At 36.3% G+C, this 27,877-nt stretch overlaps 1 protein-coding gene across 1 annotated transcript in view; it reads left to right on the forward strand.

The window, feature by feature from the left end:
• Positions 1-23,527, forward strand: part of Phkb (phosphorylase kinase regulatory subunit beta) — a 214,358-nt gene extending 190,831 nt beyond the window's left edge. The window contains exons 28-32 of the mRNA XM_033759669.1: positions 11,296-11,430; positions 16,280-16,409; positions 18,885-18,992; positions 20,999-21,139; positions 21,786-23,527. Coding sequence (XP_033615560.1) covers positions 11,296-11,430; positions 16,280-16,409; positions 18,885-18,992; positions 20,999-21,139; positions 21,786-21,923 — 652 coding nt within the window. The 3' untranslated portion in view covers positions 21,924-23,527. The remainder of the gene's footprint in view (positions 1-11,295; positions 11,431-16,279; positions 16,410-18,884; positions 18,993-20,998; positions 21,140-21,785) is intronic.
• The last annotated feature ends 4,350 nt before the right edge of the window (positions 23,528-27,877 follow it).

The following is a 27,877-nucleotide window of genomic DNA, read 5'->3' on the forward strand; positions in this document are numbered from 1 at the left end:
TTTTTTTTTTTTTTTTTTTTGGTACCAGAGATCAAACTCAGGACCTTGCATTTGTGAGGCAGGCACAGTGCCACTAATCTAAATCCCAGCTCATACTATCTTTTAATAGAAAGATTTTTATATTTGTATTATTTCTTCTATATTTTGAGTTATTTTTACATTTTATTTTGTTTTCTATTTACCATACTTTCTTCCTTTTTTATTGATGGGTTGATTTCCCTTTCATCTCTTAGTTTTAGTTTTATATGTGAACATGAAGCACTTTCTGAAAAATAATTACCTATTTTTTTCTTTCAAAATTATATGTAAAAACTCAGTGCTTATTTCACAGTACCTGCATACATCACAAGGAGTTTACTTCACATTAATACCTAAGTGTGCAGCAACACATTTTATAACAGTCTTATTTTCAGCACTGTTTTAAATAGTGAAACACTAAACTGCCCACATATTCATCAGGAGGAAAGAATTTAAATAATGATACCATAGGCACATAGTAAAGTGTTGTGCATCCATTACAAGGAACAAGATAAACATCTATATACTAGCATTTATAAATGACCAAAATAAATTTTTTAAAAGTTGCAAATATATTGTACTTTTTAAATAGAAAAACTATAATTATGTGTGTGGATATGTATAGTGTGTGTGTGTTTGTGTGTGTGTAAAATATCTGAAATATATACATCAATTGTGTCAGTTATTTTCTTTAGGAGATTCCTACTTTCTAAGTTTTTTCATGCTTTTATTATTACATAAAAACTTTACTTCAGTTTATTATTTTTAAACTTGCCTGATTTCAGCAATAATGTATTTCAGAAGAATTTCCCATTCTGCATCTCCTCTCTTTGATCAAAAGTAAATTACTGTATCTCCCTAGAATTTGCCCTTTATTTTTATCCCGAGTTGTTCCTTTTAAAGATTTAGAGGTATTCTGAGTCAATCATAAGAGCTTTGAATCGTGCCCTGATTTGTTCAGTCTGTTTGCCCTAATGTCTTCAACTCCAACCAGTGACAACATGTGAGGCTATAGAAATGGGTCTTTTATGTAAGGTGACTCTAAAAAGAAATATGACATTCCATCTTCATACAGGGTATGAAAATATTCTCTTGTCACAGACTTGAACATTTCTGTTAGACTGAGAGGTGTAGATATAATTCTTCCAAAACAGTCTTTACAATAAATGTTCTAGTTTGAGAGCCTCTTCAAATGATAGTCATCCTTACAGAGGTTTAAACAAAAATCTTAAAAATTAATTAACAGCTTTCCCAAGTTTTTACAATACTGTCTTTAGTCTCTAGTAGTTTTACCTTTACTGTTTATTCAACATTTTAGGCTAATTTGCACCTGTTCACAAAAAATTCCATATAATTTCCTTTTGTGAGTTCACATCTACATGCAGCTTCTTTCTTTTCATGGAAATGTGTGTTTAGCTGATTCTGAAAGTAATTTCCTTTCTGTTTTCATATATATTATTTTTGGTTAACTCCTTCCATGAGAAATACCATACACTTTATTGTTGTTGTTGTTGTTGTTTTTGGTACTGGGGATCAAACTCAGGACCTTGTGCTTGCAAGGCAGATGGCAGCACCACTGAGCTAAATCCTCAGCCCAATACCGTACACTTTAAACTGTGCGTCACCCAAAATAAAAATGTCAAAATAGTGGCATGTGACTTCGTATTTAATGGTAGAAAAACAACTCATGAAAAAAAAATTGCTGTGAAATCTTATTCACTGTCTTGCAGCTCTCCCTGGAATAATGTCCACTGAGAGTGTTAGCAGTGTCCCTGCTCATTTGCCTGCATATTTCCCCCTTTTTCGGGTCTCACAGGGAGCAGAGTCAGCTTTAATCACTGTCGGTATGAATTGTCTGATTGGCTGGTTTGGGAGCCATCTAGGGGCTTAGTAAAGCACGTTTCTGGGTGTGTCTAGGTGGGTCATAGAGGTGCGACCTTGCTTATATCTGGTTGCTGGCCTCCTCCTTTCTGGCAGCGTTGACTTGCTCTGCTTTCCATTCATCATGAACTAAGTGTCTTTGCTCTGCCATGCCCTTCCATTTTGATGTTTCTGCCTAGAAACCAGCCAACCATGGACTGAAACCATAAGCCAAACAAAGCTCTCCCCTTTGAAATTGTGTAAAAGGGCTTATCAAAAAATATAGTGTATAATTAAAAAAAATTTTTTAAGTATTAAAGTAAAAGACACATTTCCCCTCAACCCCTTCTGCATGCAGATTCTCCCCCTTGCTTTGAACGTACTTATCCCATCACTCTTGCTGCACTCTGAAGGTGTTCTGGAACTCTTTCGCAAGTGTCTTTACAAGGTGTGATTGAAAACAATGAATACTGCTACACGTGCCATCCAATAGAGAGACAGGCTCTGCCTCAAAATAACCATGAAAGATAAACATCTTGAATCAATCAGTGCAGGACATCAAAGCAGCCAGGACAATGGAACTAGAAACATGGAAGAAGACTTCCAGAACTGCCTCAGAAAATGGCAAGTGTGAGGGGATAACTGTGTTCAGAATAAGGGGAAATATTTTGAGAAGGATTGATGACAATATGTCTTTTACTGTAATAATTTTTTAAATGTTCACCATATTTTATAATCATACCTCACATATGTCAGGTATTTTGTCCCAGTGGCAAAAAGTGATCCAATACAACTCAAACATTTTCAGTTGGAAGGGAAGCTAATATTTTTAAATAAGGAGTAATATATTTAACAAATTTACAAATTCATTTGATAAATTTACTTGTGTTATCCACTAGAGACTAGATCTTTTATTATTTCACTGGAGACGCTCTGTAGATATTTAACATAGGATATAAGCAGAGTCGGGTGGTTTGCCTTGATAGGAAATTTAGGAAAAACAAAAAATAACATGTCTCTGTGCTCATTAGGCAAAAATAAAGGACTGTTTTAGCTTTGTTAATATACTTGGTTTGTGCTATATGATATTGGAATTAAGTATAAATAAAGGCTCAGGTCATTTTCCTCCAAGAAATAACCAAATTAAAAAGGTAATATGAAACACCAGTTAGGCACAGAGAATATATCAGAATGTAGCACTTTTTTCCATTTGTTTATTAACAGAATGATGCAGTTAGTTGCATCAGAATATAATATAGATTATCTTACATTGGGAAAGACACCTCTCTAAGCACAGCTATTGCTAAAGAACTAAGGATATGCAAGTAAGAGTAATACATGGTTTTTGTATTTCAGAGATCACTGTAGTAAGCTGCCACTCTTCTCTTGCTCCACCATTATAACTACAAATATCATTTGTTGACACGTGTTATACTAGTCAAGATGCTAAAACATTCTTCACATATATAGTCTCATTTAATCACTGCACATTGGAGGTAGCCACTGGGACCCTCTCTTTACAGTAAAGAAAATGAGACTTAGGAGCTTAACTGACCTGTCATAGTCAAGCCAGTTAGTAGAAGAGCTGGGATTTACACCCAGGTCTGCCTAGCTCAAATTCTTGTTCCTCATTTTCAAGGTATGTTGTGTGTGCTTTAATGTATGTTAGTGAAATCTTATGACCTTTAAGATAAACTTGAATCATTTGTAGGAAAATGGATGCACCTTGAAACCGTAATGTTAAGGGAAATAGATCAGACCCACAAGCTTAAATATTGCATGGTTTCTTTTATATGAAAACCCCAAAGTACAAATTAAGAGCAAAATAAAAGATAGATAATAGGAAGTAGGGAGATAGAACTTTCTCAAGGGAGCAAAGGACTAAGAGCTGGGGGTGGGATGGGAGCGGAAAGGGGTGGAAAAAGGAATTAAGGAGTGTTATGTACACATGCCTACTCCACACGAAGAATGTAGACGTAATGTCTGCAACCATGTACTAATAAAAGTAAAAACTATTTCAAACATTGAAAAGAACTTAATTAAAATGTTATGGCTTTACTGGTCCTTTCTACATGATTTGGACTTATCCCATGGACTCCAGATTTCCTTTTTTGTCTTTTGTTCTCCAGTCTAGGATCAATACTGTTTAAAGCATTTTACAGTGTAAGGAGCACCATTGAACCTAGACACAAATGTTCCTCAACTTAGGAGGCTATGTCTCAATAAACATGTTGTAAATTGAAAATTTACTTAAATACACCTAACCTATAGAACATCATGGCTTAGCAACATAGTGTGCTTTTCTTTCTTTTTTTTTTTTTTTTTTTGGTACCAGGGATCAAACTCAGGACCTTCCATCTGTGAGGCAGGTGGTGGAACCACTGAGCGAAATCCCAGGGGAACCACTGAGCTAAATCCCAGGCCCCAGCAACATAGTATTCTGTGAAGTACTTGTCGTTTACCGGTGGTGATCAGGTGGTTGACTAGGAGCTTTGGCTCACTGTCACTGCACAGAATTATAAGCAGGTATCCGACCATGTATCACTAGCCCAGTAAAATGTCAAATTCAGAATTTGAAGTATGTTTTTTACTAACTCCCTGTCACTTTCACATCTTCATAAAGTCAAAACTCTAAGTCAAACTGTTACAAGTTGGGGTCTGTCTGAGATTATAAAATAACAACCCTAAGAAGTGAGATTGTTTCTTTGTATTTATCATGAGACCAGAGAAAGGAGTGATTTAGAACCAAGTCTCAGTTAACTATGACATGCTATAAATTGTTGAGGGGTTACAGAGCAAGCTTTTCACTTCTTTATATATTGTAGGGAAACTCTGACAACTGGAGAGTTTCATCATACTACCTACACACACACAGAGATTTGTTAAATATAAATCTTCCTGTTTATTGCTGGATCAAAATTAGGTTAGAGGGCACAGTATGAGAATGATATAAAATTATTTGTTTTTGCCGTTTTTAAGGTCAGTATTTGTAGTGGAAGTAATACTTTCCTGGAAACTAAGCCTTTTTTGAAAATCAAGGGTGGATGCTTATGTTTCAAGTTGATAATCCAGTGTCCTACATCAAGTGAATGCTAGGCCTGCAGGGCCATTTAGTGGGCCCAGCAAAGGGAAGATAATGTGACAGGTACCAAGAGTAGACAGTTGCCATGTAGCTCCTGTAAGGAAAACCTTCCCAAGTCCTACAACACAAAACCACTCCAACACTCCTAATTTAGCTCTCTGAATACCAACATGAATGTTGCAAGTAGAAAGACTTGAATTTGTTTAATCCCCATTTCTGCCAATTACCTATCATAAACAAGGAAGTTATCCTTCCTTAGTCACAGAATAAGAGATCTAATGTTTCCTGAGGGCCCTTGGGAAATCATCTTCATTAAAACCCCTCTGAGATAAACTTAGGGACAAGTTATTTGAAATCAGCAAATTTAAATAACTTCCCTATGATCATAGGGTCAAGAACAGGATTTGAAACCAGTGTGAATTACTAGAGTTCTTGCTACCCTAACCTGTCTTCCAGTTCTCTGGTCTCTAAAACAGGGAAGCCATCCCTGTTTTGATATCCTCATTGGACTGTGGTGAGTCTGGGTAAGGAATGTAAAGATATTTTGCAAAAATTAAAACAACACTATCACTGACATTTGATAATTTGAGGTCTTCTCTTTGAAGCTTTTGAAGAACAGGCTCCTCTGGGGGTTCTCTCTATGCAACACAAATCTCAAGAATCCATAGGAGGAACCTCTCCGTTCTCCTAAAACACAACATCAGTATCTTCTCCTCTCCCTCTCTCTGTCCCCCTGTCCCCATCTCCCTCTCTCACTTGTCCTCTGACCTTAGGTTTGCATAGGCCCCTTGCTCTCACAGGAGTCATTCACTCAGGACAGGTGTCTCTTTCGACCATGAATGATTCTCTTGAGGGCACAACAGAGTGATCTCAAAGCATTTTGTACAGAAGCTCAGAATCCCTAAGAGATCCTCCGTGCCATCCAACATGGTCTTGCCTCTCCATTAGGTCCTCATAAAACACATGGAAAACACTCTGAAATCTTATAGACATGTACAAAATGCTCTTTTGGCATATCAATAGAAAGGTTTTGGAATACTTTTTCTACTCTAGAATGATCCAGACAACTTCACAGAATGACAGTTATCCTGCGGCTTGTAATAGTACTATTCTGAAGAGGAAAAACACACTTGTTTCTTTTTATGTATTTTTGATCTTCAGTCTAATGTTCTCCTAACTCTGCTATTTCAGCAAAGATTTTATATCTTTTCTTTTACTTTTTCTTAATAATTTTTTATAAAATCTCTTTGAGTGAATGACCCCTGGCATGTTTAGCAGCAGCAGCAGCAGCAAATATCGAGATCTATCTATCTATCTATCTATCTATCTATAAAATAAATATAAATTATGTAATAAATATATATAATGAATATATTTCTTTATCAAAATTTACCTTGAAGTAGTCCTTGGAAGATTTTTTAGCTGTTTAAAAATTGGTGGATAAATTATTCATTTGTAATTGAGCAAATTATTCATTTATAAAGTCTTTGTATGTCAAATTTTTTTATAAATTGTTGAATGTGTATGTAGCTGCTTCCAAATCCTCTGTGTGTTGTCATTGTAGCATGATTTTAAAAGAAAGTTTGGGAGGGTATTTACAGAATACATTATTTTACTTCTTTATAGGGCAGTAAGGCATATTAGGTGCATTTTTATCTGGCTTACTGTTGTTTCTTTTTAGTGCTAAATCTTAATCTATTAAGTAGATGGATTGTCGGATCAGATTTGATGCAATATTCTTCTTGAAATGCCAACATTCATCAGATTGAATGAATATTAAAAATGTTAGTTTTAATCATAGTACATCTTACCCAGAAATCTGCATTGTATGCAATTTTATCTCTGGTTTAACCTTTCTTGAGATATTTATTTAAAAAGTTCTTTATATACCACTGTTTAAGACCACTGTTTCTTTTTTCTTTTTTCCAAGGTTAATGCTGCCAATGTAATTTCTCCAACTTTACTGCTATCAGACACTCTTGTGAACAAAATTAACCTGCTCACAGGAATGGTATTCCAGTCTGATAATGATTTTATTTGCTGTCTCATTATTGATTTGTGCATCTGCTTTCATGTTGAAATAGATCAAGTTCCTGACAGGCCCATTACTGTAAAGAACTCCAATCAGCTGCTTTCTGTGGCAGGTCTGTCAGTCAGGCTTTGGAGAGAAAACCCCCGAGAATTTATCAGGTCTTTTTCATCTCTGCTTTTCCTACTGCTAAGACATTCTGTAAGCAATTATGATCCAGACGTATCTTGTCCCCTGATGTCCAAAATGGCATCTGTGGATCACACATTCAGTGCTTACAGAAGACTGTTGGCGTCAAACATACCGACTGCAACACTGCTTATGCCATAAAGAAGAGGAAATTAGAGCTCCAAATTCACTGGCATGTTTCTGACACTCTTTAAAAGTCTTTACTTTTGACATTTAATGTGAGGTAAGAAAGTGAAATGATAGAGCTCTCCTACCTCTATTCTATTATGATTATATCTGGGGTAGAGTAAGTCATTCTCCAGTTCCCAAACGGGAAGCTCAGTTTGCTGCATGTGATTGTCATGCCTTCCATATTAATATTGATGAAGCAGAAAAGTCTCTTGGAACTTTCCCATCTCGGTTATATGGTGTATTAGTCATTTTGGGCTGACATCATGGAATATCTTAAATAGAATGGCTTAAACAACAGAAGTATATTTCTTCATAGTCTAGAACTGGAAAGTCAAGGTCAGAGTTCCAGTTATTTTGAATTCTGATGGGGGCTGTATTCTCTTTGTAGACAGCCATTTTCTTCCTGTGTGTTCACATGGTAGAGAGAAAGAGTCCTCTCTTCTTGAAAAGTTTCCACATCCCAGCCTAAGAGCCCTACCCTCAAGACCTCATCTATATCTAATTACCTCCTAAAGGTCCCAGTTCCAAACACCATCACACTGGGACTAGGGCTTCAGCATAGGCATGATGGGAGGTAGGGGACAGTTCTGTTTGTAACCTAGGGCCTAGTAAAACGTTGGCAGAGAAAGTCATTTATTTGTTTAACAACAAACACTAAATCCGTCTTTTTATCTTGTTATAATATCAAAATGATTATTAAATTCTTTTTCTTGCCAAGGACCAGTGCTATTCTTTATGGCATTTTTTTCCCCAGAAAATGTCAGCTATCTGGTTTTCTAGTAGTGTCTGATTTCCATGTACTATATTGTATATTTTACTCCTTGATTGGTGCATGTTGGAAAGAAAGATGCTCATATGTACAACAGTAACTGTACAAGATAGCTTTTCAAAGGACGAGCTTATTCCCAAGATGGTGCAGGAATACTAGTCCACATCAGTACGTGTTTGTTCCCAGGTGTCCTTAGGAATTCATTGTCCTCAAGTCATATCACAATATGTGTGAAGGTTGATTTGGTCAGTCGTGTGTACCTGCTATTTTCTTGTTCACTTATTGGCAAGTAGAGTGTGTTTTTATTTCTTTAGTCAGATCTGGTTCAAAGATAACCTTCATTCTTTTTACCTTCTCCATTTCTTTTCTTTCTCTCCCCTTTTGGCATGTAAGTGATTTTGTGATGAAATTGCCAATCAAGTCTCGTTACCTTGTCAATGGGAATAAAGATAAAAACTCTTTCATTGATAGTCCTAAATATGGATAAAATGTCTTTGATTTTTTAAGTGTGTTACTTACTTGATAACTTATTCTCACTACATCTTTGACAACTGTGTTAGTAGTTTATGTCTAATGCTATTTGATATTTTTTAGTCTTTTGAAAAATTCTAAGGTATACAAAGATTAGTTTGGACAATATTTTTTGAGTGAGTGTATTTTAATTAACATGACAAATAATTATATTAATTTGTTAAAAAAAGAAGAAAAAAAATGAGTCAACTTCTTTCTTTGGTAACTGTTGGATACAGTGTTTTCTAGAATAATCTCATGAAACTGCTGAGACTTTGTAAATGGAAAAAACCTAAGGGGAAACTTGTAAGTCTCCAGCTATCTTTGTGTATGCTACTATGAAATTTAAAAGATAAGTGTGATGACTATGTTTAGTTTTAATAATTCAAATTTTTGGAGAATTTTTAAAAATAAGTCTTTTAGGCCTGGCATGGTGTCACATGCTTGTAGTCCTAGCAATTTGGGAGGCTGAGGCAGGGGGATCATTGCAAGGTTAAAGTCAACCTGGGTACAGAGGGAGTTCAACACCAGGTTGAGTTACATACCATAGCAAGACCCTGTCTAAAAAAAAAATTTTTTTTTTTAAAGTAAGCCTTTTAAAGATGAAAATGTTACTTATTTTAGAAGAAGATACCTTCTGAAATTAATTGGATGGGGCTCTTGCTTAAGTAACTTCAGTACTTGAATTACAAATTTATAATACTACATTACTTTGAGTCTGAGAAGTCATACAATAGGACTTTGGTAACATTTTTCTTCCAATTTTTATATTTTATTAGTACATGTTTGCAGTACATAATGATTACACTCACCATGGGGAATTGGTACATGGGCACAACACGTCTTAATTATTTTTTCATCCCTTTCTCTTCTTACCCCTTCCCTTCTCTTGATCCCCTTCCCTTTTGTGAAAGACCTATCTCCCTATTTCCTGTTATCTATCTTTTATTTTACTCTTTGTTTATGTTTTAGGTTTTTGCCTTGGGGAAAGGAATCCTTCTAAATTACTAGGATTTCAGAAGCCTTTTTATATACATTTTCTTTGTTTCTCAAAATAATTTTATAAAGTTGACTAAATGGGTAATATGTTGCCATTTGAAAAATAACTTGCCAATGGAACAGATTTAGTATGTAAGTCTGTCTTTTTTGTTTTGGCTTTTCATTATGAAAAACTTTGAGTGTGGTAACAGGAGAAATATTTGGTAAATTCCTGTATACTCATTCTGAAGTTGATAAACCACTGTTAGTAATTTACCTGTGCCATATTAGCTTGTCCTTGTTGTTATTATAGTATATTATAAAGTAAGTCCCAGACATTTTAACTTTTACCCCTGAATACTTGAGTGAGTATATATCTCTCTTCAAAAAGGATGTTTTCTTAATGAACATAATACAATTACCATACCAAACAGTTAGTAAAAATTCCTTAATATCACAAAAGCCTCAATTCATATTCAGATTTCTCCATATGCCCCTAAATAACTTCTTACAATCAGTGTGTTTGAATCAGGATCTAAAACCAGGCCTACACATAGCATTAGTTTATATTGGCCTACAGTTTTGTAGGTGTCAGTCTGTAATGGAGTAATTACCCCTTTTGCTTTCTGTGAAGTAGCACATCCAGGCTGCAGTGTGTGGCAGAGCAAAGCCTATTCACTTCATGGCTGGGAATCATAAGAAAAGAAGAGGAAGGGCTGGGGTCCAGTCCCAGGGTCCCATTGTCTTTTTCTCCAGAGGGCAGGCACACCTTTATGACCATAAGACTTCCACTCAGCCACTTCTGAAAGGCAGGGAGGGAAGAAAAGGGGAGAGGGAAGTAGGGGAGTGACTGAGAATTCACCAGAGGATTTAAGGATAAAGCATAGAAATCTGCTGTGTAAAAATAATTCCTTATGTTTTCCTAGTAGTGTATAGAGTTCTTGTTCCCTAAGGCACAGTATTACTTGCAGTTTTCTTTGGTTTTCATAACTAATTCTTTCTACAGAAAACAGTGCATAAAAGAAATGAGATGAAACTACATAAATACTACTTAAAAACGTCTCAAAAAATAAAAATGCACATAAAATAATGAAATATTTTACCTTTGCTGAAATATACTGGTTAAAGTACACTCTCTAATGTAATACTATAATTAAGTTATAACTAATTGCATTCTTGTCTTTCAAAGGCAGGTACTTCTCTCTCCCCTCCAATCCCAAAAAATGACTACAAAATAAAGGAAATTAGTATTCCTTTTTAAAAACTAACTGCTTGTTTGTTCCTAGAAAAGAAATATTTACATGATTGCAAAGCTCAGCCCATTTTTTAAATGCATTACTTATGTCCCATTTATTTTTTTGCATGTGTCTAGTGTTAAGAAAATATACTGTTGCAGCAATTTGTGTGCAGTACTGAATTGGTAAAATTTCACCCAACAAAAACCTAAGTAGTCTGGCCTATTTTTGTGTTTTACAGCCAAACTACATGTGCATAAGCAGGCCTCAATTAAGAGTTTAATCATGTCACACATCTTGATGGAAGTAATTATATCAACGGTTCAGGGAATTGAAATGGCCTTTTCTTTATACCCCTTTGGATGGGTCATGCTATTAAGGGCATTACTGAGAAAAGCACAAGGTGATTTTATTTTAAGAGTTATTGACTCATGCTTCCTCTGTTTTGTTTCAGGTGGATCATCCATGCTATGGAATATGAACTACAGATTCGTGGCAGAGACAAACTAGCCATAGACTTATATCAGCTCTCGCCTAGTGAAGTTAAACAACTTCTGTTGGATATTTTGCAGCCTCAACAGAGTAGAAGGTAATGAGGACCCTTTATTGCCTATAGGACACTCTGAATGTACAGAAACATCATACTTTTTAACTTGATATCTGAAATTAATAGCTAGTAACAAGAAATAAAATGCAGCAGTGTTGGCCTATGTACTGAAAGAGTATAAAAGACTAATTAAAATATCTGTCTCTTTGATTTTGTGTTGATTTGAAATTTAAATTTTTTCAGGTGTGTCTTACAAGCACTTTCTTATTTTTACTATTCTGTGCAAAATGTAACACTTCATACTACTTTGCTCAATTCCCATTCTGAACATTCATATACAGAATTGAGGATCTCCTCTCAGAATTTTGGCAGGAGGGATTGGATATGGTAGCATTATCTGTATTTCCTGTGACTCTTTCTCCCTAAATAGACTAAACATTGGCTGAGCACTTCCATAAACTTGTGCTAGATTAAGAAATGGACGAAACAAGTACTTGTGGGTTGCATTTGTATTGCAGATAGCACCTTGTTGAGTACACCTGTAGTAATATTCCAACAGCTATTATATAGAGTTAGACAAGTTAATACTGAACTTCATTTGGAAAAACTAACATGCAAACATAACCAGAAAACATAAAAAAATGACTTGCCATAATAAACATTAAAACATAATCTCTTTATTTAAAACACTGTGATATTGGTGCATGAACAAATAAAAAGACCCATTTTAGAGAAAATAAAATTCTAGAAGTAGATCTGCAAATACTTATTTAAAAGTATATGAGGAAGGTGGTATCTCAATTTACTGGATCAAAAATGGACTTTTTAAATAAGTAGCAATGGGACAACTGCATAGCCATTTGCAAGAGAAAATCAGATACTTTAGGTTATACACAAGAGTCAACTCCGAACAGATTAGTGATCTAAATGAACTTATCAAACAGGAGAAGACATGGGCAAACTTCTTTTTAACTTTGGTTTGGGAAAGGCTTTCTAGCTATCACTCAAAGACAACAAAAGAAAAGATTAATAGAGTAATAGTTTAAAACAATATTTTGTGTAACAAAAGAGAATGTCATGAGACAGATGAGAAACTGGAACAAAATATATGCCACAAAGAGCTTATACCCAAAAATTCTTAAAAATTCAGACAGGCAACAAAAAAATCCAAGATACAAATGGAGAGTAGCATGACTAATAAATTCATTTAAAACACATAAATGTTTTTTAGATACTCATAAAGATATTCAAGCTAACATAATTAGAGCAAATTACATTTAAAAGTATCAAACCATTACTATCTTTCACCCCTGCAAAAGTTTAAAAGTATAATAAACATTTGGTAAGACTGGTGAACAGGCATCTCATATGTGACTAATGAGTGCAACCCTTCTGGACAGGAATTTGATGACATGTAAAAGATCTATATTTGCACTTACCCTTTGATCCAGTATTCCTTTTAGGAATCTACTTTGAAGATATTCCTCAAACAATATGAAAAATATGCATAAGATTATTCATTAAATTGTTTATAGTGAAAATTTGGGAATTCCTATAACCTGAATGTCTATACATAAGAAATTATTTGAATAAACGGTGGTGTGTCTGTATAGCAGAGACTGTGCAGCTGCTACAAGGAATGAGCATGATCTCTATAAACTGTAAAATACAAAAGAACTGCTGTAATATGTTACTCTTCGTGTAAGAACCGAGATATAAAGAAATAGCACTTATTTGCTCATTCGTATAGAAAAAATATAGGAGGGATAAATGCAAAACTAATACCGTTTGTCACCTTTAGAGAGTGGGTGGAAGCAGGATGGAAAGAAAGGAGAAGTGTGGGCAGGATGATGGTGATACGTAAGCCTGTGATATTACAAACGGATCCCATTACCACACTGAGGGTGGTGGGAGGAAAAGAATTAACTAGAGTCCCACTAGAAAACACTGCTTTGACTGGATTCTTTGAGACTAAAGAAAAAGAACTGCACATAACACTGCACTCTGGCTAATAAAGTTTTTCTCACAGATGTACAGGTTAACATTGCTAGACAATTATAATACAATTATAATACCTTAGAGTAATGAATGAGAACTAGATTTTTCACTGTTAATGACAGTGCTAGAAAAAGAAGAACATGTAGGATGGATTTAAAGTGATAATATCGGTGTTAATTCATAGTTTTTATACAGATTGACACAGATGTGTGTATGTATATATGCATATACAGCCGTTATTTCCTAGCTCTTTTTACTGAGATGACCTAGAGAAAATGATACCCGATAATAATGAGCAAATGTAGTACCCAGATATTGCTTTTTTAGACATTTTGTTTTGTTTGAGACATGGTCACACTATACAGTTCAGGCTGGCCTTGAACTTACTATGTAAACAGGCTGGCCTCAAACTCATGGCGGTCCTCCTGCCTCAGCCTTACAGGCATGTGCCAACACATTCAGCACTTTTGCTTTCTAAATACTGTTCTCTAATGAACAGATCAGCATCCCCTGGAGAAATGATTGGTTTCAGGGCAAGGCAGGAAAAATACAAAATTAGCCTGGAGCACCTTGTGCTAGAAAGTTAGGAAATCTCAAAATCTGAAAGATGTGTTAGATGGGCACTGGAGACAACTGCATGGAGCCCTGTGGCTATAGCTGGGACAATTTGAGCGGCGTAATAAATAATGATAGTATTGGGTTATAACCCGTACAGTAAGTGTCCCATAGTGCAGCTGCTATGAATAGTGGGAGAAAAGGGGCTCTTACTTTTAGCAGAATCCTAATTAATAAGTATAAATAGGATACTGGAAATAGAAAGTCATTATTAGGCAAATACAACAGTAATAATTCTTGCAGGCAAGAACAATTGTAGGATGAAAGTAATATGAGGCATGAAAAATTTGCATAACTTAAAACTATTTACACTCAAAATACTTATTTACTGCAAAGGTTAGAAGAAATAATTTCATAGTGGAGAAACCTAGCAGACTTCACCTTAATCAAATAATTAAGATTAGCATCACCAGTGGTAACACATCAATATCATATACGCATTTATACAATAGACTGAAAAAAAAATACGTCACTTTTGGATTTTGGGGGGACGGTACTGGGGATTGAACTCGGGTCCTTGTGCTTGTGAGATAGGTGGTGGCACCACTGAGTTAAATCCCTGGCGCTACTTTTGGATATTCTTGCCAAAAATACATAATCTTAGTCTCTTCCTCAGAAAACTTCAGACAGCCTCAAATTGAAGAAAATCCTGCAAAACAAGATATGTCTAACATGATAGTTATGAAAGAATAAGGAACGTGTGAGGAGCCCTTCTATTAGACACAATATAAATGCCATGTGGGGTCCTGGACCAAAACATTAGTGGTAAAATTAATGAAATTTGAATAAGGTCCATAGGTTAATGTTATCATTCAGTGTTCATTTCACTGTTTCTAAAAATGTGTGATAGTTATGTAAGAGTAGGGAAGCTGAATAAAACCGAATAAAGAACACAAGAACTTTATGAATTTATCTCTGTAATTTTGGTAAGTCTAAAGTTTTTAAGATAAAATGACAAAAAATGAAAAATATATTCTAAAAGAATTCTTCACTTGCCCTGTGAGAATTCTGACATTTCCTTTTACATTCTAAGAAAAAGTCTCTTTTTTTATTCTTGTTTTTGCCAAAACCAGGGAGTGGGGGTGAAGGATCAAATGCAGAGTGTGGGGTATGCATTAATTACCAATAGACCCTAAACCTTTGAGCTTCTTCACCTTAGAAAATACTGCATGCACTCACAGTGTTAGTCTGGGTGCATTAAAAGAAACTTCATACACCCCCAAAAAAGATGTCTCTCTTCTTATGAAGTTAACATATTTCACTGGCCCTTTTTCAGAAAATGAAAGTGTCTTTTCTGTGTTCTGCATAGCTACATGCACACCTAGAAATATTGCTAGTCATTCCATACCTCCCATGTGATGCAGTACACATTTCACCCTACTGCCTTTCAAATGCCAAATGTGAAAAGTATGTGTATATCTGTTCCTTTCTTTACCTTTTGCAAGAATGTACTATTACATCACTGTGTTCCTTAGAAAGTATACAAATTCTACATCTTTAGCAGTTTGTGAATGGTGGTATTCTATCTTTAGCAGTTAATCCATGAAAATAAGAGATCTAGAATTTTGGCTTATCACTATGTTCTGATTATTATGACATGCAAGATTTTATATCTGTTTTTTTCCAGCAGTGAGGCTCTAGCTGTATTTAAATAAACTTTTTTGAAGTTCATAAGTTATAAGGTAATTTCATTACATATAATGCTTTTTAAGCACTCATTTATTCATTCATCAAATATTGAGTATCCTTGTTGGAAGAGATGTATAGGAATGATGAAGTCCTGTGATTTGCATGCCTTCACAGAGGCAACATTTTATTATATGTGCAACTACAAAAATTATTACAAAGTTTGTTGCTCTGTTTTCTCTTCCTTTTTTTTTTTTTTTTTTGGTACCAGGGATCAAACTTGTGCACTTGTGCTTGCGAGGCAGGCAGTGGAACCACTGAGCTAAATCCCTGGCCCTGGGCTGCTGTGTATTTAAGTGGAATTATTGTATATTAGAAAATCATTTGATCATATAGTGAACAACTCATAGTTTACAAAAGAATAATACTTTATCTATTAACTTTTTTTAATCTTAGAGGTTTCCTCCCCTATTGCAAGCTCTTTTAACTGTGAAATATTTACTAACATCTGTAACACATGGCAGATACACATCATTGATGGGTTTGGGCTTTTATTATTCACCCTACTGGAATAGCTAATTCACTCTGAAAGCCTTGCTTTCCACCAGAACAAGATTGTCAGTTTTCTGAGGCATTTTCTTTTGGTCTACAGATGCTGGCTGGATAGGCGTCAGATCGATGGTTCTTTGAATAGAACTCCCCCTGGATTCTATGACCGAGTATGGCAGATCCTGGAGCGTACACCCAATGGCATCATTGTAGCTGGCAAACATTTGCCACAGGTAAAGCCCCACCATGTTTCATTAGGAAAAGAAACTTCCAAAGGGACCTAACGGAGGAGAGCATCCTCCCCCTCTGTACTATAAATAACTTTTCTGCTTTTCAGTGTTCTGTGAGTATTCAAAGAAGGGATATCCAGATACCTGAAGGGATAAAATACTGCACTAGACCTGGGCGTGGTGGTGCATGCCTATAATCCCAGCACTCAGGAGGCTGAGGCAGGAGGATCACTGTGAGTTCAAGGCCAATCTGAGCTACATAGCAAGACTGTCTCAAAATAAATAAATAAATAAAATACTAGAAAATAATAAGTCCAGTCATTGGGGTTGGAAACATTTCCTGCATGTTATTTTTGTTTTTCAATTTTAGAGTCCTTGTAAAAAAAAAAAAAAAAAAAAAAATTTTGCTTTTCTATCCTATTTAGGTATTTCCAAGAGGCTCTCTTTAGAGGCACCACATGGCTAAACCTTGCAGAACTTTCCTTCCTTTGTGTACTCATGAGTGAATTTAGGGTTTCTTATATTGGTTTTAAGTAGGACTGTCCTTTTACCACAAAAAGTAGTGATAGTCCAGTGCTGGGGACCTTACAAGCAATAAAATGTACATTGCAAAGAAAGAACCTGGTCAAGCCTAAGAATCAAGGTAGCTCCATGATGCTGTAGATAAGAAAATCACTACTGACTTTGAATCCACAACTTGCACTGAATGTGAAAAGATGTAGTCACTTTTTAGATCCATGAACAGATGATCACTTATTTTACTTGAGGCAGTATAAGTTACCTGAGGTCCAAACAAATTTCATTGTCCTCTCCTGAATTTGGTTTCCTAAGTTATATAAACTATCCTGCTTCTTTGATGTGATTATTGTATTTATTTAATCCTGGCATGGAAATCATTCTCCTTATACCATACAGAAAAAGCAGAGTACTATTTGTGTTTCTAGTATTGAAATGCGAAACATTAATTTTGACAGAGCTTTTTTTTTAAAACAATGTATTCTCAAATGCACATATCTGCGCTCCTTTTGCTTTTGTATACACACAAGTATCTTTGGAAGAACACACAAGAAATTTGTAACAATGAGCATTTAATCACAATAATTTCAGAGAAAGTTTTGAGAAAGGTGCTGTATTATTCCCACTGGCTAGATGAAGAAACTAAAGTACAGCTAAATGATTTCCCCAAGGTCACATCTAGTAAGTAGCTAGCCCAGGGGATGAAACTGTGGCAATTTGGTTTCTGGGGCTTTTATCTTTTTTGCTATACTGCTTAACCCTAATTTTAATTCCTCTTAGACTAGTAGGTAATAAGGCAAGTTTGTTATCTCTCCTGTAGGCTTGTCATAGTTACATAGTGGCTCAGGTGATTTAAAATGAGATAGATTAAAAGGAAATTAATGTAAAACCATATAAAGGGTCTTCTTTTCCTTCTGTTACTTTGTTAATCCCATTGTTAGACATCTAAACAATTATAAAAAGTATATTTGGCAACGGGGCTTCATTTTCCCAAATTGGTACTAGTGGTGAACATCAACAATATATTGGGTTATATCGACTCTGGAGTCAGGTGTACTGAGTACAGGACTAAGATTATTATACCATGCTGAACAACTTAGATATCACTTGATTAGAAGAGGACAATCAAGGGGCCCCTCAGTCTCATTTTGAGTAGTAAGTAGATTCACATTGTTCTGAAGCCATGGTTAGTTTCAAAGTAAACCTTCAGGAAGATAAAAGCAAACAAGTATGTCTCCTCTGCTGGTAATCTAGTGATGACTACATCCTCACAAGCCTAACTTCTGAATCCTTTCCTCCTACTTTTTAAGAGTTACTCACTATGCCCAGATTTCAACTTGAACTTGAGTTTACTTTCTACTTTTGTTTGGTTGTGAAAAGTGGATGTAAGACCATATAATACTCTTAAATAACAGATAAAGGGCGGAGTAGAGAAAATGCTTTTAGTTGTGGTTTTGTTTTCTGTTTCCTTGCTATTTCTGCATGTATTGGGTAGTTTTGTTGTTGTTGTTTGCTTGTTTGTATGTATTTTGTGCTACCAGCTCAGAAAGGACCTGCCACAGAAATTGCATAATTTCAATAGCAAAGAGACTTACATGGTAAAATCTGACAGCAAGCGTAACTTCTATGTTAATTCCAAAAGCAATATATACTCTATTTGCTGTCTCAGCTTTGGGCTGTTCATGTTTTGTAGTGAAGTGGCTTTCTAATACATTGTTTTCCTCTAAAAATATTAATATAATGAAGAGGACTACTAAACATGAGAGACAAATTTATCACAGTAATCAGGTTATTGGCTCTAGTAGTTTGACATATGTAAAATCCAGTCATAGAAACAAAAATGCTCTCTAAGGTTTTATAGAAACTGAGAAAGACTATTGATTAGAAAATGAAATTCCTCTATTAAATGAGAACCAGAGTATGATATTCAGCACCATGTTTATGTGAAGTTATTTTTTTCAGCAACCAACCCTGTCAGATATGACCATGTATGAGATGAATTTTTCTCTCCTTGTTGAAGACATGTTGGGAAACATTGACCAGCCAAAGTACAGACAGATAATTGTGGAGGTTTGTATTTACCAATGTAAATTGCTAAAAACGTGCTTTTGGTCTCCTACCTGAAAACTAGCCTAGGAAAACTGCCCCGAAGAACAAGAACTTTAGTCCTCACTTAACTCTTAGATCCACCAATGGAGTCTCCCAGAAGATGGCCATCCTTGACCCGAGTCACCTTCTGGGTAGAAAAACAGAGGGCCCAGCCTTTCAGTAGCACTCTCCTCCCCCCAGCAGTCGCATCAGCAACATCTTATCAGGAGAAGAAGGGACCTTTTTCTATGAATTTTCTTTTCAGGTTTCCTGTTTGCAGAAGTAATACATTATCGTTATCATAGAAAGTTTCAGTAGTTTAGAAAGTTATAGAAAACAATAACCCCCATACCCAACTAACAGGAGCTTATCACAGTTAATCTTTTGAGGGACATCTTTCCAAACATCACCTGTATAGGGAACATATGTAATTTTGTACTGTACCAATGCTTTATATAAATTAAATGGTGAAATACACAGGAACATGTACACATGCCTTTTTTTACTTTAAAAGATTATATCAGATATATAATGAAGACCGAAATGGTGGATTTAAATGTAGCTTTGTCTTTTCTCTTGGAATGTCTTGATCATAAGACTTTGTGTTTCATGAAGGTAATATCTCACTAGTATAGGAGTTAGCAGTGCAGTGAGTGTTAAACTGGATGCCACACCTCCTATAATCCAACATTTCTGGAGCTGCAATTAGAGTTGAATGTGATTCGACCTCATCTCTGCTGTTCCAAGATGTGGAAAAAGATTAATATCAGTTCCATGGAATATGGGAGTGAGATAAAGTCAGGTCAGGAAAAGATGGAGTTATTTGAAGGGCGAATACCTTTCTTGTTCTGTGACCTTACCCTTCCTTCCATGTTTAGTGCTGTGGACATAAAAGCCCTTCTCACTGACTTTTTGCAGAAGAAATTTTCCTATAGAGTTCCAACAAAACTTCATGTGTGAGCCCAGTATTCTACTGAAAATATTTCTTTGAGCCCAGTATTCTACTGAAAATGTTTCTTTGGTTCTTTTAGGCTCTCTTGCAGAAGCATTTAAATAAAATACACTCAGTAGGATTTCCAAATTGGGAGTTAAGAGGTCTGTTTCCTGTTCATGTCTCAAAGAAGGATACATACGCCTCATCAGAAAGCCTTTATCAGTCATTGCATAGCAGATACAAGCTTTGCATATAAGAGTTTGTCATCTAAAATTAACATCACCACTTGTATAAATGTACAGGGTGGCCAAATATGGTGATGTATTAAATTAAGATAGTTTGCAAAGGGGCTGGGGATTTAGCTCAGTGGTTCTGCCACCTGCCTCACAAGCACAAGGTCCCAAGTTTGATCTCCTGTACCAAAAAAAATTTAAAGAAAAAAAAAGGAGAGAGAGAGAGAAAGATAGTTTTCACAGGCCAGAGAGTACTCATATCATGAAAAGGCCAGAGTTATAAAGTATTTATTTTTAAAAGTCACTATCCACTGAGACACTTCTACAACATCACAGACATGCTCATTTTGAAGTGCTAGGCTCTGCATTGTTGGAACATCGTCCTTGAGTGACCATTGATCACATCTGCCTTTTCTGGCTTCATCCCCTATTCCTCTCTCCTGGCATTCCTGCTCAGCTGCACACTGCTTATGGTGCCAACAAGGCTTATGCCCAGAGGAGTTCAGTCACTTTTGGTAAATGGAGTACCACATAATATTTACAGAATTAAGAGGGTCATTTTCATTTGTGACTAAAATAATTTCTATATATCTATCTATAGGGATATAGGCAATGAAAAAATATGCAATTTCCTAGTAGAACTTTACTGGTGATTTTCAAAATTAGGAAGATTCCACCCATAGGAGATCTTTAAGCCTCGTACAGAGAGCACTTTGTGGAATATGAGTGTCATCCATCAGTCTGATTAAAAATAAAAACATGTCCAGCCTGTGTCACTACTATGGTTTGTATAATTGCCTTCCAATGTCTGTCTTTTATAGTTACTAATGGTTGTATCCATTGTACTGGAAAGAAACCCTGAGTTAGAATTTCAAGACAAAGTAGATCTAGACAAACTGGTGAAAGAAGCATTTCATGAATTTCAAAAAGATGAGGGTCAACTAAAAGAAACTGAAAAACAAGTAAGTAGAAACAGATTTTTGTAGAAAACAGCTTTTCATTGTCTTAATTCTTCAAAATATCCCTAATCTCTTACCACTGAGCTTATAAAACATTTGCAGAGTGCAAAGTAGGATACTTGAGAGGCAATCTGACTTCTTTGAGGAATTAATATTACCCTTGAGTTAATTACTAGTCAGCTCAGCTATGAAGTTCAGACAGAAAAATCTAGGAAGAGATAAATTTTGTTTCTGTAGGTGGCAGTTTAAAAGTTTTGTTTTTAACCAAGGAAGAGTCATTGATTCCAGAAAGCAATGAAATTAACTTCTGAGGAAGATAGGAATGCAGAACAGGCTGCACTCATGCTGTATACTACCTAATATGGTTCCTTCTAGGCTCCCTACTAAATATTTTATACTCATCTGTGAAAAGGTTTGCTAAGTAAATAAATAAATAAAAATTAGCAAAGAAGAGAATACTAAAAGTGTCTGTCTTTGTTTTATATGCTGAACAGATGCCTCAGGACAATAAAAGAAAGGCTCAGGAAGCTCATATTTTCCATGAGGAAATCTTATGTAAATTTATTTTTCCCTCTAGGCTGACACTGATTTTACCTGTCAACTCTTTACACAAAATATCAAACAACTTGCTTACTATTTTCCTTTGTAGGATGACATGACTTCCTTTTACAACACTCCACCCCTGGGAAAAAGAGGAACATGCAGCTATTTGACAAAGGTTGTGATGAATTTGCTGCTGGAAGGAGAAGTCAAGCCAAGCAACGAGGACTCGTGTCTGGTTAGCTAGTGAGGAAGGTGGAGGAGGCCCCGCTCAGACTGATTTACTAGCAGTGTGTGAAGTTTTGTGTTGAAGCTTCATCGAGGCGGCCATTTATGCATGAATTAGCCTGGATGTGAGGTGACTGCCACACCCCTAGGAAAGTGATGTACCTTTTGCATGCCATTGCCAGTCTAATGGTGAGAAATGTTTTAACCAAGTGAAAAAGTCTTCATGATTACATCATGTGCAATAACTCTCACTGGACAATAGAAATAGCTTATGAATTCAATATTCACTGCTGCATGTGGTGATCAAATAGTTCCTCAGAGCCGGACATGGTGACACACGCCTGTAATCTCAGCACTTGGGAGGCTAAGGCCGGAAGATCATAGTTCAAGAGCAGCTTGGACTACATAGCAAGACCCTGTCAAAAGAAAGAGAAAGGGAGAGAAGGAAGGAAGAAGGGGAGGGCGGGAATAAGGAAGAGAAGGAGGGAAAAACGCAAAAAGAAAGTTAGTTGCATCAAAATGAACCTTTGCTCTTTAGATTGAATTCGCACCTTTCTGCCATTAAAATGAACTTGCCAACTAGTGATGCTTACTCTGAATCAAAAGGTATTGGAAGAATGCTGAGCATTTTTAAGTGGCATTGTCATGTTAGAAGATGATTGTAGTATACATCATAAAAGCCAAGATAGTCAACTGATACTTGTTTTTTCAGGAACTGCAGTATTAATATTTTAGTACACAAAGCTGTTGTACAATTTTTACCTTGAGAACATGACTGTGGTTTTGTATTTGTGTGAAGTATAAGAGTTTCATATATAGTAATAAATTTATACCTTATCAGACATTTTGAGCTCTCACTAGATATAGAACATGTAAGGATGCTTTAGAATTATGTTAAACTTTGCACTGTTAACCTTGTAAAAGCAAAATTAAAGTCATTAAATTTTATTTCTGAATTATTATATCTGGATACATTCTATATACTCCTGAATATTCCCATTTAATGGCTTTGGACATGTAGTGGAAGAGAATCTATGTCACCTACCATTATACATTTTGCTACCAAATTTACTTAAGCAAACATTAATAAAAATTGAAATAGTAGACATTTAAATTTTATGAATATGTCTTCTACATGTTACAGTGCAACACATTAGCTTGAGCCCTGGTCCCGAAGAGAGTTGTTTTTCTGAACAGTCTTAAGATGTCTTGCCTGAGAATCATATTTGCCACATAAACTATGTAGTCCATTTGTAGAGTTTTAAAAGGATTAAGAAAGAACAAGTGGTTCCCCTAACAATTGATAGCAAAGAAATGGATGTGTGAACATAGAGAAAAACTAATCCATTTCTCCTTTGGGGTACAGTTTCTAGGTCTTCCATAAGAAACTATGTATATTAGGTGATGATATTGGAAAGAAAAATATAAAATTTGTCTTTACTGACTGCCCGAAGAGAAATGACAAAGAGGATTAAATCACTTCAAACTAGAATATTGAGAGTTTGTGAAAAGATGGCCCTGAATGATGAACCTAGTTTATAAAACTTAGACATGAGAAAGCGAGCATGGTGTCTCATGCCTGTAATTCCAGCACTCGGGAGGCCGAGGCAGGAGGATCACTGTGAGTTCAAGACCAGCCTGGGCTACATAGTGAGTTCCAGGTCAGTCTCAACTACATAGTGAGACCCTGTCTCAAAAAAAACAAAAAAAAAACTTAGACATGAGAAAAAACATAAGCATGAACCCCATGAAGAATCTAGGACTGATAACTTCATAGCTGGGGAAAGTAGAATGGAGGGAGGAAGGAAGGAAAAAGGGGAGGAAGGAGAGCATACTCTGTTGTACATATTTTTAAGAATTTTAAAACAAATTTATTTTGATTACCTGAGCAAAGTTGCCAGAAAACTGCTGTCATAGTTGAAATCAAACATCATTTGCAAATGTATGCTAGCTTCTTGCTTAAATGCTACATATAAAAAATTCTGTTTTCCTCTACTACTGAAAGTGTTCAAAACCTGTAGCACATATATCAATTTTATGCTTTGATGAGATTCAAAATTTATTGTTCTGAAAGATATATTGGTTTTGGTAAATCTTGATGTTCACCTAATCAGAAGCTAATCTGTTTTCTAATTAGCAGAGCAAAAGGTAGTAAGAATTAGAACACAGTACTCATGAAATTTAGACATCTCATTTGGTTTTCAGAGCCCAAATGTTTTAACAGCTGCACTAGAAACTGACTGAAAATATTAGCGCATTCATTCAGGCATGGCAGATTTAAACCTGATTTAAAGCTTCTTCTATCACAATGGCAGATTCACTGTGTAAGTTTATTGTACAAGCAACGTCTGTTGGAAACTCTTAACTGAATTTCAAATTCACCTGCATTTCCAAAGCATCATTTCAAGAAACACAATATTTTTCCATATTTCCTGCCATTTTATTTTGGTCTTAACATGTCATATTTCAGTTTTTTAAAAATAGGAATAGGATCATCTTGATGTCATCTTCAATATGTGATAAGCCCTCAAGCCTTGTAGACACCAATAAACATTTGTTGAACATCTGAATATATTTAACTTTTTACCGAACTCAGAGAGTAGATTCAGACATGTTGTCAGCTCTTTGTGAGCATGCATATTAAATAGCATATAAAAGTGCAAGAGTCAACACAATGTGAAAACAATTATAGCAGCACAGGGAGACCCCCTTTATTTATTTACTTGTTTATTTTGGTACTGGGGATCGAACTCAGGACCTTGTGCTTGTGAGGCAGGTGGTGGAACCACTGAGCCAAGTCCCTGGCAGGGAGACCCCATTTAAATCAGATTGGAAGTAGCATAGTAGTGTGTGACCAGATATAAAAAAACCCTCTCTCAGAAATTGAAAATGTGAATGGAAAATGAGAAAGGATCAGCAAAAAACAACCATCATCTTTCAATCAATGGAAGCCGTACATCCTCATACCATAAGCTCTGAGAAGCAGTGAGAAGACAAAAGATCCACTGGAATTAGAAGATGGCTCCTATATTCTGGCCTCCAGAAAGCTGTACAAGACAAGGTTATTAAACTCTAAAAAACCTAATGAATTTGAAGAGAATATGGTGAGCGTTGAGTCAACATCTACGGGAGAATGTTTTTCCAGAGTGGAAGCTCTCCCACCTCACAGCTATTGCAGACAGCTAAGTTAGTTAGGAGGCAGTTGGACATGGCTAGGCCCTCAGAACAGAAAACAATTGAGGCACTTTCACTGAAGGTTAACATTAAAAAGAGAAACCATCCCTAACTAGCCCATTCCTTCTGGGAAATCAATGCCTGCTGCGTGACTAGCTTCCCCATTTAATCTCCATTTAATCAATATTACCTGGACAACTATACTTGTAATCTTATTGGATGATAATTGTTTTATCCCACCTCATGCCCTCTTTGTGATTTTCCATTGGATCTTATAGTTTTGTCCCACTTTGTACCCGCCTCGTCTCATGGCTTTGCCCTATAAAACACCTTTGAGAAGTGAGGTGGGTGGGCAACCCACTTTCTGCTCCCCCTTCTGCCTCTTTTAGACAGAAGCCATCTTTCAATAAATTTTCCTACTCTTAACCTCTATTGTTCCTAGAATTCATTCTTCAATTTTAGAGAACACAAACTTGCATTTTGGGTATCTACCAAGTTGAAGTTATATTTCCCTGTTTGGATTATTTTGCTTTTTTTTAAAGATTACTCGTTGCCCAATATCATAGCCATCTACTTTCTTCTCCAGCAGAGCTCAGCCAGCCCATGGAAGGAAGAGGAACCATTTTCAGGCACCTTTGTAGGCACAAGAAGTGCAAGAGAGAAAAGCCCTTTGAGCAGGAGGAGGAGCTTCATATCAGGACACGGCTCATGTAAACTACATTTCTGCTCCCAATTGCCCTCCCACAGGGCAGCATGTACAGTATACAAACCACATAACTGCCACAGTCCTACTCCCCAAGAAAGGGAAAGGCTGGTGGGGGTGGCATTTTGACTTTTCACCTGGATGGAGGTAGATGAGGAGTAAAGGGGACCCTGATCCTCCAGAGCTGGTTATCCCCAGAACTCCAACAGAAGCTGATCTGGGGGCTGGTGCCCTAGACCCATGTCTTGTCGCTTACAAGGGTGGGGCTCGTGGGCAATGGGGATTGGATTTGATGACACTACTTTTTCTTATAGATAGAGTGTTGTTTGACAGTGCTTGACCTAAATTCACTTTCCCTCATCAAGGGCATAGATCCTGTTTCCAAGCACAGTGACTTAAATTATTCTGCCAAACTTACCTTTGATTTTTCTGTTTGCTTAAAAAAATAAGAAATAAAAAATAACAGAAATGATTGATCTTCAGGGAAAATTCTCCACTCTCTCTCTCTCTTTTTTTTTTCTTTTCTTTTTTTGGTACCAGGGATCGAACTTGGGTCCTTGCGCTTGTGAGGCAGGTGGCAGAACCACTGAGCTAAATCCCCAGCCCTGAATTATCCACTCTTTACTCCCATTTCCCAAGAGGTTTCTCTTACTCACCTAAAGCCAGAGAGGAAAACGTGAAGCAAATGGCTTTTGGCCCTTTCATTTCAATGGGAGTTGAGACCTTATAGTCAAACTCTATCAGTCCATTTCCTCTGTTTTGGGAAGTTTTTTTGTTGTTTTGCAGTGCTGAATGGAGATCAACCCAGGACCGTGCATGTGGCAAAACTAGTTCTCAATCACTGAGCTATATCCCCAGCCTGTTCATGGACTACTCTTTTTCCCTTTGATATTTCCTGTCTTTCTAAGGCTGCCTCCTCCTGACCTGTACTTTGTTTCCTTGTTTTCTGCAGAATAGTGCAGATTGGGCAGGAAGTCTAGAACACCACCCATACTGTAACTGGGCACCCACAAAGCTCCTTTGCTAGTCATGGGAGTGATGGGAAGAAACTGCCTTTAAACTACACAAAAACACAGGGAAAAAAGATACAGGACCCATCAGGAAAGAAAATGTACTCTGGAAAATAGCATCCTTCACAGCAAATGCCCCACACTCTAAAAGAAATTGAGGAGAGAGAAAGAAAGAAAAAAAACAAAATACAACACAAAACAAAAAACGGAACTCTACAATACAATATGATAGAAAGAAAACCAGACTTAGGAAAACAAGCTTCTTAAGTTAGAGCAAAGGACAAAATCTACACAGCTGAAACAGAATTGGAGACACAAAGGAAAAGCTTGAGATAATTTAGTAAGGTACTTATTCAACATCAACTCAGTTCTGCCTGGCACTGTTCTGGCCCAGTGGGGAAGAGGGCAGAATTTTCTCAAAGAGCTATTTTCTGTTTGGATTTGGGCACAAAAGATGGCTTGTAGTGAAAAGCGTTAGGAAGAAAAATGAGGCAGATTGGAGATGTGTTGGGGCTTAGAAAACAGTACCCTGATTATGATGGTTTGACATACTAAATGCTTTGTACAAAAGGAGAACCAAAGTCTCTGACTCTCCCCTCATGTCTTTCCCCTTTGATCCTCCTGAAACATAGGAAAGGGCTTTCTCTAAAGTTTCCCTGTCTACATAAATGTTGGATCCCCCAGAATACTAACTAGACTAGATTTGACACCACCCCAGAAACGGGGATCTTTTTCCCCAAACTGTTTTCTATTCTTCAGGCCCATTCATCTCCCCTCAAGATCACTTTCCTCTAAAATTGCTTACAGCCTCCACTTATCTCTCTTTCGTGAAGAAATCATTTAAGCTCTGAGCATCTGTTCCTTCTCTGAGTTTCATATTTTTTTGTGACTCCCATGCACAGATTCTTGGAACCCCTGTGGTTGTGGGACACCTGATAGAGTGGTGTTTGGTGCAGATGGAGAGGAGTGGAGATGGATGACAAGTTTGATCCAACAGAACGAAAAGTAGGTAGAGAAGGCTGCAATTAACACAGGAAAAAAAAAGATAAATTAAATTTTCCATACATAAGGAACTAAATCTGCAGA

This window comes from Fukomys damarensis, unplaced genomic scaffold (assembly GCF_012274545.1).
Source record: "Fukomys damarensis isolate Sample0158 unplaced genomic scaffold, DMR_v1.0_HiC HiC_scaffold_37, whole genome shotgun sequence".
Lineage (NCBI taxonomy): Eukaryota > Metazoa > Chordata > Mammalia > Rodentia > Bathyergidae > Fukomys > Fukomys damarensis.